This window comes from Alligator mississippiensis, chromosome 13 (assembly GCF_030867095.1).
Source record: "Alligator mississippiensis isolate rAllMis1 chromosome 13, rAllMis1, whole genome shotgun sequence".
Lineage (NCBI taxonomy): Eukaryota > Metazoa > Chordata > Crocodylia > Alligatoridae > Alligator > Alligator mississippiensis.
The window spans coordinates 14,162,942-14,180,364 of NC_081836.1; the positions used below are offsets into that span (position 1 = coordinate 14,162,942).

Genomic DNA, 17,423 nt, shown 5'->3' on the forward strand with positions numbered 1-17,423 from the left:
AAGACAATGTTACCTCTTAACAAAGAATCTTAGAAAATTATTTATATTTCAACAACAAAAAGCTATAAAATGTGCTTCTATTACTGACCTTATATGATGAAAACCAAAGTAAAGTCATTTTTACAAAGTCATTTTTACGTTTTTACTTAAGTTACATTATGAAGAAGCTAGAAATTAACAGGTAAGTCTGAGATATGTATAAATGTATAGCTGAAGAGATCCTCCAATGTAAATATATCTAAACTATCTTTCATAGGTCTGCGTCTCTATCTATTTGAAACATAAAGAAACATCCATAGTTGAGAAAAACACAGATAATATATGTATAAGTAAAAACAGAATCCTTTAGAATTCTATTTCATTGACACGAGAGTAGGTAAAACTGGATGAACTTCTATTATTGCATCCACGATACATACTGTGGTGCATGAAAGCTTTGGGGAAATTATGAGATTCTCATCAACAGAAGTTATTCCTGAGGCATTTTGAGAGCTAACTGGTGTCTCTCTTAAAACCAGACATACAATCTACTGAGTAGAAGCAGAACACACATCAACATAATAATGGCCAAGGAAAAAACACTTGGGTTCATGAAAGCTTGTGCTCAATATAGATATATCATAGTTAGTCAATAAAGGTCAATATCTATCCTGCCTTCTAGGAAAAAAATCCCATTTGCTGCAAGTTGCAAATATAATTGTCAAATTAACTTTATGAAGAAATATTTCAAATACGATGTGCAGTCAAAGCACATCTCTCATGCTATATCCTCAGCATCTTTATGTATAATATTGTTGTGTAATATCCCTAACTGATTTTATGTAAAATTCACAGACAGCTGGAGGCTTTTGGTACTATCTAAATCCCATACAGGGACTGCACAAAGAACTGCAGATGGAGTTTCCTATATGAAGAGGAGCGCATCTTTATCACCCCACAGAAACTAGCACAAAAGTTAAAGTGTGGGTAGGCTACAGGAGGTGCCATAGATTTGCATTCTGGTGGGTCCAAAGGCTCATAACATCAAACACAACTGGCAAGGAGGGGCTGCTGCTGCTTTTCTGAGAAATGGGTTAATTTAAATTCCTCATCTCCTTCACACTCCATCTGAATAAAGCCTAATCATTCAGGGTCTATGCTAATGGCATGAATTTCTCTTATGGTGAAGAAATAATGGCTACCTCATCCCTTGCCAATTTCAGAAGAGAGTGAACCTGAGATAGATCTGCTCCAACAAAACTAGAAGAACAGAGAGGTAGCTAGATGGCACCTAGTTCAATGACAGATAACCCCCAATAAAAGAAGCCATAATAAAATTGTACAAAAATAATGAAGCTAATTTTGGATCACTGTTCATCGTATCATATAAAAACAAGAACAAAGACATTTGAGGTATCAAAGGGAAGGCAGCTCAAAACCAATAAAAGTGGACCACAATGTCATAAGACATAAATGAGTCTAAGACCTTAGTAGGTTTTAGAACAGGAATTAAACATTTGCACTGATGACAAGAATAAACCTATAGTCTCTTTAAAAAAAAACTAAATTACTGAAACCAACAAAAGCACTCCTTTTTTGGGAGTAAGCCACTCATCTATTAGAAAGTGGGAGGAAACCTCCTTTCTGACATGTTATCTCATAACTGCCTATCACTAGGTTTTTTTGCATCGTACTGAAGGCAGCAGGTCATTGCTAGAAACAGAATGTAGGATTAAACTGACTACTGGTTTGATCCAGTCTAGCAATACTTATGTTTCTTTGTAATTAATTCTTGGCAGGGCAAACTTCTGATGTACTAGTAATTATTATAACACACACTGCCCAGACAACTATCTCTGTTGTAAAGGGATACTACCATGGGTGAATTTCACTATATGTTCTTTCTGCCCATTATTTCTATAGCTGTTATTTGTTGTTATTAGTGTTGTTATAGCACTTGGCAGTAGCAGGAATAGGCTCCACCACGATAGGTGCTTTACAAATAGAGGAGTAAGATAATGAATCTCATTAGTGTATAAGACATGGTGGGTAAGGCTGGAATAATTCATGAGAGGCCTTGAAAGTAAAGACTGACGTGACAGAAGGGAGAAGCCAGTGCAGAGATGCAAAAAGAGGGAGCAACATGATGAAAGCTACAGACCTGAAAAATGATTTTTGTAGCAGTATTCTAGATGTATACAAGAGGGACAAGGTTGCACTTGACAAGTCCAGGAAAGAAGGTAATGTAATTGAGACATACTATAATATGATCTTAGATGACACTTAACTGGATGGATGGGTATGAAAAACAAATCTTAAAGATGATATGGAGACAGAATCTGCAAAATTTAGACAGTCTTGGTGCAAGAAATATGCAATTTGAAGGTAGGATCTAAGTGATGGGTCTGAGGGGCAGGCAGGGTAATGATGCTGCCCCCAGTGAAGAAAGGAGGTAAGGGGAAAAATTAAGAACCCTAGTTTAGCAACGTTGACCTTGAGCTGTTGGCTAGAGATACATAAGGACATCTTAGACAGACAGCCTGAGATATCTGTTTGAACAAGAGACAGAGCTTCAGACACACAGGCTTATGAGTTCACCCCAGATAAATGGTAGTTAAATTTGTGGTTACAGATGACACAATATTTGAGAGGTCAGTGGAGTTAAGGGTGTATTTTTAGGATAGAAGAGATTAAAGCACAAGCACTGGGAGAGCCAAAGAAATGGGAGCACTGGCCCACTCATCTCTTGGCGCTTCTCCAGCTGACCCAAAGGCAACCATCCTAGAGCCCCCAGTAGAGAGGATTATTAGGGTAACAGTGGTTGTTTTCAGAGTGGAGCTGAAGTGCACTCAGCTATGACATTCTTTGCTGGTGTAATCACCAAGTTAAGAGACCACTACAGACTGGCAAATTTAAAGCAGCCCTTGGAATGTTCTTAGTTGAGTTGCAGGCTAGGTGCACTCTCAGAATGTGAGGCACGTCACAGAAAGGCAGTTGGAGATACATTTGTCTCCCCACATCTCAAGGCAGGTTGAATCATATTTAAGGACAGCATTTAGTCCACTCTCTCCATAAAAATGAGTTGTCACTTTCACAGATGCTTCTACCTACCCCCGAATATGTAAGATTTTCATCCATTCCAGATGGAATGAAAATTGCTGCATGCTCTGTTAGTAGAATCTAAGGAGTTAAGTACAGTACTGTTACTTTGCACACATGAAAGGTCAGTCATCTCTCTGACCCTCGCTTTCTAATACCTGACACATTGGTTTAGGGTTGCACAGGGAAATGTGGCACTTACAAATACTGAGATGGGTATTTCAACTTCAGTCTCTTGCTGTTTCAGTGTCCCATAAAAGGGAGAAAGTTATTTTTATCTGTGACCTAGAAATTCACTAATAAAATGCCCTAGAATGAGCCAACCAAAGGAGGACACATTTATTTAATATCCCTAATCTTGTGGCAACTTAATATTAGTTCAGATGTTAAACAAGGTTTCTTCTTCATTATAAATATTTACTTTGGTTATTAAAATGAAAAATGACCAAAAAAACCTAGTTCTTTTTGCAAACAATGTGTGTCACAAGATGTGGCTATCAAAATAAACCTTTTTGCCTACTAGAATAGATTGTTTATTTTGATTTTTTTCCTAACTATCCTCAGCTTTGTTACTGCATTTTACCACATTAAGATGCAAATTATGTATTTACAATATATCAAGTTATATGGGAGGATTTAATATTATTGTTCTCAATAAACTGCAGTGATTAAACTTTGATTCAACTCCCAAGCTTCAGCATTAGGCTCCCATGAATAATTCCAAGAATAACAGCATAGAAAAGCAATGCCGGCATATATAGAGATAGACTTCTATCTATAGACCTAGATCTGCATTTCTTCCACCGGGGATAAAGACTAGTACCCCTCTCTACATTGCATAGAGGTTGCTGGGCTATTTCCTGTCACCCAGGTCTAGGTGTTGAAAACTGAAGATAGTACCCTCTACTGTCATAACGGTAGCAGACCCAGCCTGGTCTCACCTGACTTTGAGTTAACAAAGGTGGATGCCATGGCAGCCTTGATTTGCAACAAGTCTAAGAGTGGAGCCCCAAAAGGCAGATGGATTGAAGATCTTCATACCAGCAGCTCCTGCAGCCACCCTGGCTCCAGATGTACTGGCTTCTGCCTTTCCTTTGGGATCAACCAGCTAGGCCAAGAAGGGGACATTGATATATGGGCAACTCAAGTGCCTCCATATCAAGTGCTCAGGCCATTGCAGCCAAACTGAATGGAAAGGATACTCCATCCTTGCTACTTGCGTGGGCACAACACAGAAGGGGGCAGTCATAGATTATAAACTGAACTCAACTGGCGTACAGTAAAGCCATGGGTCACCTTTGCTGGTAAAAGGAATCAATTGTGGGCACAGGGCTTCTCCCTGATGCTGTGCACACCCCTGGGGGAGGCATGTCCCCCTCCAGATTTATGTGCGGGGTGAGAGCAGGCTGCCCACTGTGGGCTCGGGGCCAGGAGCAGTGCCAGCCTCCTCCTGGGGGAGGGGCTGGGTCACGGCTGCTCTTGGCATGGGCTGGGGTGGGGTGGGCTCAGCTGGGTGGGGTGGGCAACAGTGGTGCTGGGTGGGGTGGCTACAGGGAATTTTGGCATGGCCATAGCCCCTCAAGGCCCCTCCTAGCACCACACTTGCTTGAGGCACTCTGCTCTGCTGCTTTTCCTTTGAGAGCCTTGTGAGCAGAGGCGGTGCTAGAGGGCTTGGGGGGCTATAGTCACCCCAAAATTCCCCATAGTCACCCCTCCCAGTGCCACCACCACCTGTCTTATGCAGCTGAGCCTGCCCCACCCCTGCCTGCCCCAGCCCAGACCCCCCACCAGGAAGAGGCAAGTGCAACCCCTGGCCTGACCCCACAACGGGCAACCCACCTTTGTCCCATGCACAAATCTGGAGGGGCACAAGCCTCCCCCGTGGATGTATGCAGGGGCAGGAGCCACCCCCACCCCCTCTCTCCACGCCCAGGCCCCCCCAGATGAGCCACCTGTGGCTCTGTCCTCCTACCGGCTCCAGGGTTGCAATCACCACCCTGGTTGGACCTGCCCCTGCCCTACTCCCTCCCTCACCATGGGGGCTTCAATCTGCTCCCCCAGTGCCCATTCCCCACCACCATAGACTTACCAGCTGAAGGCTGTTCTCCAAGCTGCCAGGCTGTATACCTGGCTGTGTGCATGCTGTGGCTGTGCACATGCATGTGGTATTTACCAGTGACATTGCTGGCTACATCGGCCAAAAAAAGCAGATGGCTGATAAAGTTAGATGTCCTTTTATCAGTGCTGAACTGATATGCCACTGATATATATCGGTGCACCTCTACAATTTACAGATGATGGACAACATCTGGAAGACCATGCTGATTAAACAAGAGCTGCAAAAACTTAACATTGACATTGCAGCCTTGCAGGAGATATGATTGGCCAACTCAGGTTCCATTCATGGAGCCAACTACACCTTTTTCCGAGAAGGCAGGAGTGCAGAAGATACTTGCTGGGTCAGATTCGCAGTCTGCAACAGGTTCATCAAAACCATTGAGACCCCCACTAGAACAGCAGATCGCATCATCTCATTCTGGCTATAGTCAACTGACAGGTTTGTTAACTTCATAAGCGCCTATGCACCAACTTTACAGGCAAGTTCAGACGAAAAAGTTAACTTCTATGATGTTCTGTGTCAAGTCAGTGAGCATCTATCATCAAATGAGAGGCTTTTCCTCTTGGGGGACCTTAATGCCCGAGAAGGAGCAGATCATGACTCTTGGTCAACCTGCCTGGGACAACATGGCATTGGGAAAATGAATGAAAATAGCCAAGGTCTTCTCAAACCTGGACCTTAAGTATTACCTGTGTATCACTAACACTTACTTTGTGGGCAAAGACCACTCTCTTATTGTTAGCAAACTGAAAGTGATACCAAAGAGGCTGCATAGAGCCAAGCACAAGTCAGCCAAGAATTAGCATACATAGCACAAAAGTCCAAAGCAAGTGCCTCCATTTTCAAAGGACCTTTGAGCTAGCTATGGCTATGAAAGCAACAACTACAAATGCCGAAGGAACCTGGGGTGGACTAAGAGCAGCCATTCAAGAAACAGCCACAGAAGTATTTGGGGAAAAGGAAATGGTCAAATAAAGACTGACTTGAGGCACATTTGGAAGAAATGCTACCACTTGTTGAGGCCAAGAATGCAGACTAACTGAAATACAACCAGAATCCAACAGAAGGTTCCAAGGCTAAGCTGAAACATACCAGGGCAACATACAGAAAACAAACCAGTACTGGATTGACCTATGTCAAGAGGTACAGTGTGCCTCAGACACATGAAACCTGAGAGTTATGTATGGCGGCTTAAAGAAAGCCCTTGGCCCATCTGTCACTAAAGTCACCCCCCTTAAGTCTAGAGATAGCAAAGTAAAAATCGCTGATAAGAACAAGCAGATGTTACACTAAGTTGAACATTACTTAGAGCTTTACTCCCATGAATCAAAAATTTCTGAAGAGGCACTGAATCAACTTCCAACTCTAAGTGTACTGGCACAGCTAGACAAAGAACCTGCAGCTGAAGAACTTAGCAAATCCATAGACTCTCTAGCACAGCATTTCCCAACCGGTGTGCCATGGCATTTTGGGCTGGAGCCACACTTCCTGCCTGGCTGGAGCCATGCCCCCCGCCTGCTGCTGCTGCGGACACAGACAGACGGGGAGCATGGCTCCAGCCAAGCAAGGGGTGTGGCTCCAGCTGAAAATGCCGTCTGGCTGGCAAGGCGCCACCCCACCCCATCGGTGTCCGGCTGGCCACACGCCCCCCCCCCCCCCCCCCCCCCCCGCCTGCACATCCAATGTGTCGCAGTGCTTTTTTATTTAGTCAAGTGTGCCGTGGGGTGAAAAAGGTGGAAAAGCACCAAGGGAGGATGGCATCCCAGCTGAGGTTCTTAAGTGTGGGAAGGCTAACCTGCTACAACATCTTCATCAACTCCTAGTGTGCTGCTGAAAGGAAAGTCAAGTACCCCAGGACATGCATGATGCTAACATCATCCCTCTCTACAAGAACAAGGGAGACAAGTTCCAGTATTGGGGCTTTCCTCCAGAGTCTGTCTTGCCCGCCTTCCGGTCTTGGTGGTAGGCCAGAAATACCAGAGCAGCTGCAAGGCAGTTCAATCCGGACAAAACAGCTGCTGGTAAAACGGGGCTCCTGCAGTGGCTTCCAGTCTCTAGTGGTCACTGGCTCTGGCGGGGCAGCTGAATTGGTTCCCTCGGTGGCTGTGGGCTTAAAAGGGTCTTTTCTTGCCTCTTCACATCTATCACTGGATGAAGAGCTAAATGTGTGTATTGAAAAGGCAGCTACCAAATTCAGTAAGCTCTCCAAATGAGTCTGGAACAATACAAAACTGACAATCAAAACTAAGCTACTTGTGTACAAAGGCTGCTTCCTCAGTGTCCTTATGTATAGCAGTGAGACATGGTCAACATTTGCATATCGAGAAAAGAAGCTGAACAGCTTCCCCCTAACCTGCTTAGGGTGCATCCTTGACCTCAAGTGGCAAGACAGAATCATCAACACAGACGTCATTGCCAAAGCCAACCTGCCAACCATCACTGCACTACTTAAATAGCGGTGCCTACACTGGCTTGGCTATCTCTGCAGGATGGAAGATGGGTGCAACCCAAAGGACATCCTGTATGGGCAAATTGCAGGTGGGGAGAGAATAGTAGGGCACCCAAAATTGTGCTTCAAAGACAACTGCAAGCAGGACACGAAAGCTTTTGGAATCAACCGAAACCTTTGGGAGGCTTTAGTAGTAGACAAGACAGAATGGTGCTGCCTTCTCAATCATGGAGTGCAACATCACAAGAAATGGTTACTCTAGTTACAACAGAAACGTGATGAAAGAAAACAGCCTGTTAGTACAGTATTCCCTAAAACCATGTATACCTGTGACCACTGTGGCAGGACCTGCAAGTCTAACATTGGTCTCTACAGCCACAAGGGAAAATGCACCACCAGTCAGTAGAATAGCTATAATAGCTATCACTCGCTGATGAATGGATACCATATTATACATGCACACACAAAGAGTATAGAGAGAGAGAGAATGTGCATTAGGCCTGTGCGAATAGAGAAGTATTCGATTTGGATTTGGCCAATTCGGAGGACAGTGATTTGATTTGGTGATTCGAATCATTATCCCCATTTGATTTGGCCAAATCAGAATCAGGGATTTGGCGCTGATTTGGTGCTGATTCAGAGATTCGGACTGGCCAAGGAGAGGCAGGCACAGCCAGGTGACTACAGGTTCTCCCAGGGCTCCTCCAACTGTGCCTGCCTCTACCCGGGCAGGGGGAACCACAGGAGAAGCCCCCATGGCTGCCTTGCCTGGCCATTCCCCGCCCAGGCAGCCTCCCAGCACTTTAAAAAAAAAAAAAAAAAAAAAAGCCCTGCACTCACTGGTTGCAGCAGTGGAGATCAGGGCCTCTGAGAGCTCATAGCAGAGCCCCCCTGCACAGCACAGGGTAGCAGGGATTGCCCCCCCTGCCTGGCACCCGTGTGTCAGCTGCCCCATGGCATGGGTGCAGTGTGGCTCGGCAGGGTGCAACATGCTTTCTGGGAGCTGGGACTGCTGGAGCTCAGTGGTGCCAGGCTTCAGCTGACACATGGAGCTGCCCCAGCTCCCAGACAGCACAGGGTGCCCTGCCGAGCTGCGTTGCACCCGTGCCATGGGGCAGCAGCTGAGAGGGTGCCAAGTGGGTGGGGCGATCCTCACTGACCCCCTCTGCCCCACACTGCATGGTGGGGGCTCTGCCATGAGCCCTCAGAGGCCCCAATCACCGCTGCCAGAGCCGGTGAGTGCGGGGCGCTTTTTTTCTTTTTAAGTGCCAGGAGGCTGGGGCTGTGCAAAGTGGGGGGGCTATCAGAGGCGGGGCTGGGCAGGGGGGATATTGGGGAGTGGGGGTTATGTGGGGGGGCTCTGCTGCTGCTTGCCCCCTTCTGCCTGGAGCAAGCCGCGTCCACATCCCGCCCCAGCTAGGCAAGCAGCAGCAGGGCAGGACCCCCGCTCCCAATGCTTGTGTGCCCGCATCCCGCACCCTCCGGCTAAACACCCCCCCAAGTAAAGCTTGTCTCAGCCCCAGCCCCAATCTCTCCCTCCCACACGCCCCTTCCCTCCCCACTCCCCCAACCCCAACAGACTTACCAGCTGGAGGCAGCTGTGTCAGCTGCCTGTTAAATCTATGGATGAATCTCCGAAGCAGCTGAATCTTTTCCGAAGCTTTTCCGAATTGATTTGGATGGTTCAAATCAATTCAGAGTTTTTAATTGGTCTCCTGATTTGATTCGGATTTAGAGATTCAGTCCCCAAATTGGGCCGAATCTCCTTCGAATTAAATCGGCTACCAAAGCTTTGCACAACCCTAATGTGTATGTGTATGTAGAAAGTGTTAGTTCAATTGTTACTCTGTCCTGCAGGAAAATGAAACAACAATTTCGGTAGTGAATTGTATATACATAGGATGAACAGGCAACTCCAATTAATGGGTTGATAGGTGCAGGAAGCGTTTGTGCCTTAAAACACAAGACAGAAACTTGAATACCTGATGTTTTCAGCAGAACCTGTTGTGCAGTTATTGTTCTGTAACTCCAATTACTTACTTTTAAAATGTAGTTTTATTAACCCAATATTTATAGATAAGCTTTTTTCTCCCTTTTATCATTCCCAAATACTACTGAAATGGCTCTCCTTGAAATGCCGCTCTTGTGGCAGAGTGTACTGTATCAGGAGAAAGACTTTTTCCCCCTAACTGATTACATTGCATACATTCACGGGAAAGGGTAAAGCAGTGACTAGTTTGTGATGCTTTTTATGTGACATAGCACAGATTTCATTACCACCCCAATCCAAGGTGGTAAGTGAAACTATCAGTTCTTCAGACAAACAATGTGACAACTTTTACCAAGTCTAACAAAAGTCTCTTAATCAAATCAAACAAATTGTTGGGCATTTTTTCTTAAAAGCCTAGAATTGGGTGAAAAATCACAGGGGATAAAAGGGAATTTTCTAGTGCTCATAGCTGTGAGGTGGGACTTGACTGGTGGCTTAGGACTGGTCATATGAAACCACTGTGGATTCAGCGGCATGTGTTGGTGTGAAGCCAGGGGCATACAGCAGCACAGAGCTCTGCCCCCCACTGCTGTCACTGCCTGACCAGAGCTCTGTGCTGATGCATGCTCTTGGCTCTAAACCAAAAAATGCTGCCGGTTCCATGCTGCCTAAAGCAGCTCCATATTGTCATGTGTCCTTGACTCCATGCTACCGTCTGGAAGTGCTGAGCTCTGGTCATTGGGAGTGCCAGACACATGTGGCAGCGCAGAGCTCAGGGTGTGCTTTCAGTAATCACCAGACTACTGGTGAGCTGGATGCAACAGTTCTGCAAGGCAAATTTGGCCCATTGGTTGAATGTCTGACACCCTTGGTTTAGGCCTATATCTTATTCAACTACAGTAAATGAATGTAGACTGTATACATAATTGCTTGAGCTCTCCTGATTTAATTCATTGTGAACCAGTGTGTTTTGACTGATTGAAATAACTGAAGAGAAAGCCTAGGCGGGCGGTTATTTTTTTTTATAAAACAGACGTTAAATATTTTTATGAAATTTATTCCATTTATTATGAGAAAGTCAGTTGAAATCACTTCTACTGTTAAAAATGCTTTGAGAGCCACCCATTTGCATTACAAAAGCAGTCTCCTATTTTCTCGAGTTGTTATACTGTAAAGATCTCTTTTGTTTCTCAGTTAACTAGGTAAGCAGTTGACTAATCCATTATCTGTACTCACCATCCTGATTGCTGGGGGCATCTCCAGCTCCATGCATGGTGTCTGATCCTGATTCTGGCTCTATAACTCTCTTAGGAATTGATAAATCAGCCCATGCAAATCCAGATTTGCTAACTATAGGAAAAGCAGCTTTCAGTTTCTGGCTTTCAGATGTGGCATCCATCAAAGGGTAGCTAATACATTCAAATCCACTGTGAAAGAAAATGTAGTTGATATTTTATTTTGTTTGTGAAGATAGGTTTTAATGTCTTAAGAAAATAATCCAGATATAATATGGAACTCACCATGAGAGTCACAAAATACCCACTGTCTGAAGGTTAGAGCTGCATTTATATATCCCAATATATGCAACATAACATATAGTACCGATATATTTATCTCCAATAACCTACTGGAGCTTATTGGATTTTCTTCAATAAACTGCATAGCCCTACACTTTGTGCAAACATAAGAAAAATAGATCTGTTGCACAAACTCACAACGATACTCTGCATTAATAGTCTTCAGCAGGGATCCTGGTTTTCTCTGATTTAAAAAATATATTAGTGGCGTTTCATTTTAATCATGGAAATATATGGAATTTGGGTTACTTTTTTTAATCCAAAACTTGGGGATTTTTTTTTTTTAATCAGAGAAAACAATGATCCCTGGTCATCAGGGAATGATTAGTTTAGCAGCTTGAAACAGAATTTTTACTGTAGGTTCCATTTCATATGGTAGATTGCCATCTTAAATAAAACACACAGGGTAACCAAACGTTGAGCGAGATTTTCAAGGAAGTTAATTTTGATCTCCCTCCATTAAATTTCAGCTGGTTAAATGTCAGCCTCCCTCAGACACCTTTGCAAATCCCAACCTTGAAATCCATACTTAGGTTGAGACTCAAGAAGCTTCCACTCATTTCAGAAGCTGCTGATCTATCAGCACTTTGGAAAAATAAGCTCACTTAATGAGGATTCTAAATCAGGATCTATTGGCCTAACTCTAAGCTCCTGTTTCGGAAATGAATTAGCAGTTATATTTCATACTTATGGACAGCCTTCTTTGAGCTGCTATAATTGACTATTTCTCAAAAAAAGTCAAAGGAGGACTGCAAACTGTTTTGAAAGAAACATATTTAAAAACCACTGTCAGTTTTACTGCTTTAAAAAAAATACAAGACTTGCACATATAAATTGAAGAACACAAATGTCTAAGTGATGACTATAATTTCTGGTTTTGATAGGACAGGACAGTAAAATATATTTTAAATCTGTTTATGACGAAAAACTACAAAATCAAGACTATCAGCTCAGATGAAACAAAACTTGTCAAAATAAGTAAAGCTTTTGAAAGTGACTTTCTGTGGGACTAATGGTATAACGACACAGGGAAATGATAAGGTTATGCCAATACAATTAAAGAGATAAAACTCCCCAAAAGGACACTTTTACTTTATGCTGTATTTCTATCAGTATAACCTTCCCATGTAGAAAAAACTTCCAGTTTCTAAGTACCTAATTATTTTTTGAAAACAGAGATATGGCTCTTAAGTCACTTATGGGCCTTTAAAAATCTGGTGCCAAATACCAGCAATTTCACTTTTAAAAATATTATTCTTTTTATCTAGCTAAAGAGTAATATGTATAGTATTTCATAGCTAAAAACAGTTTTTTCCCAAATCCTACTCAAGAAATACTGGCAATATAATTCAGATACAAAAGAAAAAAAAAAAGAGACTACAAACAAGACTGCTAGATGTCTACTGTCAAGGTTAATAAGAACTATTGTAATATAAGAGGTGACGCTGTCAGCTTTTATGTAAATAGTGTTAACCTTATCTCCCAGAGATCCAGAGCTCATTGAAGTGAATGTGATTTTTTCCACTAATTTTGTTGGGTTCCCAGTGCCCTAGGTAAGTCATTTCAAAGTTGTACCAATCATGGGACTTAAGAACCCCTGCCTCCCTCAGGAAGGGCATTTACATTGTCTCATAAGCAAAAAGAGAAACTCATAAAAAGTGACTACAGAAGGAAAATTCAAGAATCTTATCTGAATAGGAAAGGAAAGGATGCAGTAACACAAAGGATGGGCCTTTACACCAGTGAGTATACACTCAGCAAACAATTTAGTTTGGATATTATTATTTGGAGATATATACATACATATTATTCATGGAAAAATATTTAATTAAATAGATTTATCAACAAGTTACGTACAAAGGGGTTTTGACTGGCTTCCTTTCAATCTCTTCAATTAACTCAAATAAATTGGTAGGGGAACTTGCTCGGATTTGATGATCTCTGATGCCTGCCCAGATCTCCAAAACTCGGCCTTCCTCAGCTTCCCATATAAAGAGCAACAGACAAAATAAATTGGTAAAATGTCATAACTGTGTAACAAAACTAATCAGAAATAGTTATTGTTACTATATTATCCTATTAGTTCACCCAAAGTTTCAGAATAAGCCACCTAGATAGTGCTCTTGCCACCTTTATTGAAGAATCCATGTTTTTTTCTAAAATAGTGGGTTTTTAATAAAGAAAAAATAGTAGGAAAAGAACAAGATATTTAAAAAATGTAGATCAATATGTAACAAAACCTCTAGGAAGTCAGAAAAATACTTGAGAGAATGATCTAGCATTATTATGATGGTTGTATACTGTATTTCACCGCAGTGAGAAACTATATGAATTCATTATTACCCTGGATTAATACCCTAGTAACATGCTTGCTCGCTCATTTTAATTATTATACTTATAATTATATTGTTTATTTGGCAGTGCACAAAAAGTAGTGTGCTGTTCCATTTCCCAGAAATTGAATTTTTTTTTGCAATACTGTGGCTGCATTGTGCTGTCTTGTTTTGGGTTGGGGGGGGTGTTTAATGGTTTTTCATAAAATTTTCTTCTGACAGAAAAAAATTTAGTTTAGTACAACCTAAGGGCCAAATTCTCTGCTGAGTTATACTCATATTTCCAAGGGTAGGGTAGCATAGTTATATATTTATTAGGGCTGCGCGAAGCTTTGGTCCCCGATTCGATTTGGCAGAGATTTGGCTGCAGGGGGACCCTGGGTGCCCCCCCAGACCCAGGAGACACCAGTTGCCGAGCCAGATGGCTGTGGGGAGCCCCCTGTGTGCTCCCAGAAGTGAACTGGAAGTACTTCTGGTCCACTTCCAAGTTTGCCACTAAGCATGTGGGGGGGCTCCCCTGCAGTCCTGTGGGATGCTCTGTCCACCCCAGCATCGCAGCGTTCATGAGCCACGCTGGTACCTCAAGGTGTGTAGAAAAAACATTTAAAGCTGTGTCTGTGTCCGAATCGCTGATTCTCTGAATCAGCATCGAATCTTCAGGTTTGGATTTGGCTGAATCAAATCAGGGACAGTGATCTAAATCAATGGATCAAATCACTGTCCCCAGTTCGGGCCAAATCTGAGTCAAATAGGGCCCACTTTTGCACACCCCTAATAATTATACCATAGGATAAAAATAAAATGGATTTAGATAGGAAATAATCAGATGAACCCTGGAAGATACTAAATCTTTTGCAAAATGTCAAAGGGAAGTTAGCAAACATGAACAATTTTGCTGATGCCTCGGGTAATCAAAGCTTTCAACCCTTTCATAGGTAAAACTTGTGAAGTGCCTTCTTCCACTGTGTCTTCTAAAAAAAACAGACCTAACACTGTACTTTGTACTTAGAATTGGGGGACCAAAGATGGTTTGTAATCACTATTTTCAGTAAAGGCAATCCGAGAAAAATATTTCTGTTTCCTTGAATGTTTTCTACTCAAATTGTGAAGAAAAGAACAAAGGAACACTTTTACCTTTCCAGAGGATACATTTTAAGTAATCCTCTTCAACTTGTATTTTTGAAAGGATACAACTAAGCTATAATACTTTATGAGATACTTATCTAGGTACATTCATTTTAACTTCAAGTACTGTGCATAGCCTTGACTGCTACACAAATGGTTTTAAACAGAAGGTTACAAAAATCAAATGAGTTTAACTGTACACAAAGCTTTTCTTTTCTGAATATGGAATTTAAATAAGTATATTGATTTTGTAAAGAGTAAAATGGACAGAACTGGCAAATTAAATCTTCTGCCTATCTAAAGAATATAGTACAGAATTTATTCCTTTTCATTTTTCCTGACAATAACCTAACTAAAACACTTCTACAGCTGAGACAAGAGCTCTACTTACTGCTGTTTACCAGTATTTTCAAGGAGAGATATATTTTTCTTTATTTTGTCTTTTAAAAACAAGGTTTATATCTTTTTCGGGGGCATACTGTAAGCAAGAAAATATGGTAAGTAATTTAATCTGCCCTCAACACAAGAGAAGCTTTATCAATTCTTTTTTACTATATAAAATGACGAATATTATTAAGCAAGTTCCCTCAGTTTACTCTGTTATGTACACGCAGAGGATATTTGTTTTTTTGTTGCTACCTTTCTTGCATTACTTGTACTAACCAGAAACCAGAAACTTGCTCTGCTGGTCCTGTCAATTACAAAACAAAAGGAAACTGCTGAAAGCAGGACAAGCATGGCATTTTCTCTACATGAACCTGATCCTACATGACCCTCAGCAAAGATGGGAAATGCTAACCCTTAACACCTCTCAGAACGTATTCAGAGCTTTGCAAGAAAAGACTCATTATTTGCCTGCTGATTCACTAGCAAGTTGTATTTTAACTGTATTTTTATCACGTAGAACATAAAGTTGCCTGGACATGTGGGGCCTGATAGTTAACACAAAACAGAAGCCCTACATCTCTTGAAATTGTGGGTACCATAAAACATCTTCAGTAACATTTATATTCAGTGGGCATGTCTACATGTGCGTTAATGCACCGTGGTTACGGTGCATTAAGTTTAGTACCTGTAATAACAGGTACTAAATGTGCAGTAACTGGCGCTACTGTGCAGTAGCACTGGCACACACCTTTTAAGTAATACTAATGTGCAGTAGACTAATTCTACTGTACATTAGCACAATGGCACAGTTTTTGCTGCGATGCGCTAATGCACAGTAGAATTAGTCTACTGAGCATTTAATCTCTCGTATAGCCCTCTGTGAAGGTAAAATTAATTCCATGTCATATTCCGCTATTTTAAGTATCTCCTTTTAATTGTGAAATACACTTGTATGGCATAAAATATCTGTAAACACGTTCGTACATTCACAAACCTCTCCTTCTTCATTCTGAAGCTGTACATGAAGGGTGATAGAAGATCCCTGAATTATATCAATAACTTCTGGGCCCAAAATCACTATCTTCTTTGCTTGAGCTGTAACATTAAACATTTTTAGTTTTTCTGTTGTTATTTACAAATCCAAAATGAATTCCCTCATCTCCCCCACCCACCTTTACAGTAGGAGCCTCCTATCTGATTGCGTCTCTAACAGTGACTGCTGAATTGCTCATATCATACCCCAGGCATCAAGAGCCTGGGTAAGTGTTTATGCTTTCATTTTGGATCTTCTTTCAGGTGATAACAGATGAGCTACTGTACTCAGGACGTAAATACTGTTTATAAAATTATCTTCCTCTAATTACGTTGGTTAAACTGTTTACTGATAACAGAGCATTTCGGGCAAGACTGCTGCTGAGGTCCTCTGACACTGGGGGAGGAGATGGTGGCAACCCCCACTAGACAACACAGCCTACATGAAACCAAGGGTGGCAGCAGCAGGCAGAGGGCTTTCCCAGCCTGCAGCAGCTGCTGGCGTGCTGGGAGAGAAGGAGCACCTGTGAATGAGCAGCTAATTGCTTCATTGATGAGTTATTAGACAGCCCGCTGTTTTCCTCTTTACCCTCATAGGCTAGGGGTACTAGCCGCCCCCCCCCCCCCCCCGTCCCCCCTTGCTCTTCCCTCCTCTCTCCCTCCTGCTTGCCCTGCTGCCTTCCTGTTCCCGAGCCAACATGCCCTTCCCTTCTTTGCCAGACTGAACCCAGTGCTAAACATTAACTGGTAATATATTACCGGTATAAATATACTTATCATTTAAACTTTTAACCTATCACATCCCTACACTATACAAGCAATTCCTTTTACAAAGCATGGACAAACCAAAGGGGCAGAAAGTGGGATGGAGGCAGATTAGACCAATGAGCTCAGCAGGAGTCTCTGTACTGGTTTGGATAGGAATCTTCTGGGATCATTCTCTTTATGATCTGGTTAGGAATACCTAGAACCAGATCTTCAGATTATAGGAGCATTAATTCAAACCCTCCTTCAGGATTAATTGTATTGAGTCCCATGAAGTTTACTGGATGTGAAATGTGTATAGATTTATCCTTGTGTCCCAAGTCAAGATTTCCCTTCCCTACCTTCACTAATAAATCAACTTCATCACAGTGGTCACAGTATGTTAGTATGCTGTTATTTGTGCAAAAGTGTTGAAGACTTTTCAGACTATATAAGATAATTAACAAGCAGATGTGTGATGTTTGTACTAGTGAACAAATGTCCATCAGTGGAACCGATATCAGTTTGCAATCTGGAATGACAATTGTGTATGCACTGTTTTATTTAAGACTGCTGCCCCGAGAATGCA

At 42.3% G+C, this 17,423-nt stretch overlaps 1 protein-coding gene across 2 annotated transcripts in view; it reads right to left on the reverse strand.

The window, feature by feature from the left end:
• The window catches only part of MORN1 (MORN repeat containing 1), a 159,102-nt gene that overhangs the window by 106,756 nt on the left and 34,923 nt on the right, over nt 1-17,423 (reverse strand). For both annotated transcript variants that reach the window (XM_006268004.4, XM_059716717.1), the window contains exons 8-10: nt 16,043-16,153; nt 13,071-13,194; nt 10,873-11,063 (exon numbers count right to left, since the gene is read on the reverse strand). In XM_006268004.4, the coding sequence (XP_006268066.3) occupies nt 10,873-11,063; nt 13,071-13,194; nt 16,043-16,153 (426 nt within the window). The remainder of the gene's footprint in view (nt 1-10,872; nt 11,064-13,070; nt 13,195-16,042; nt 16,154-17,423) is intronic.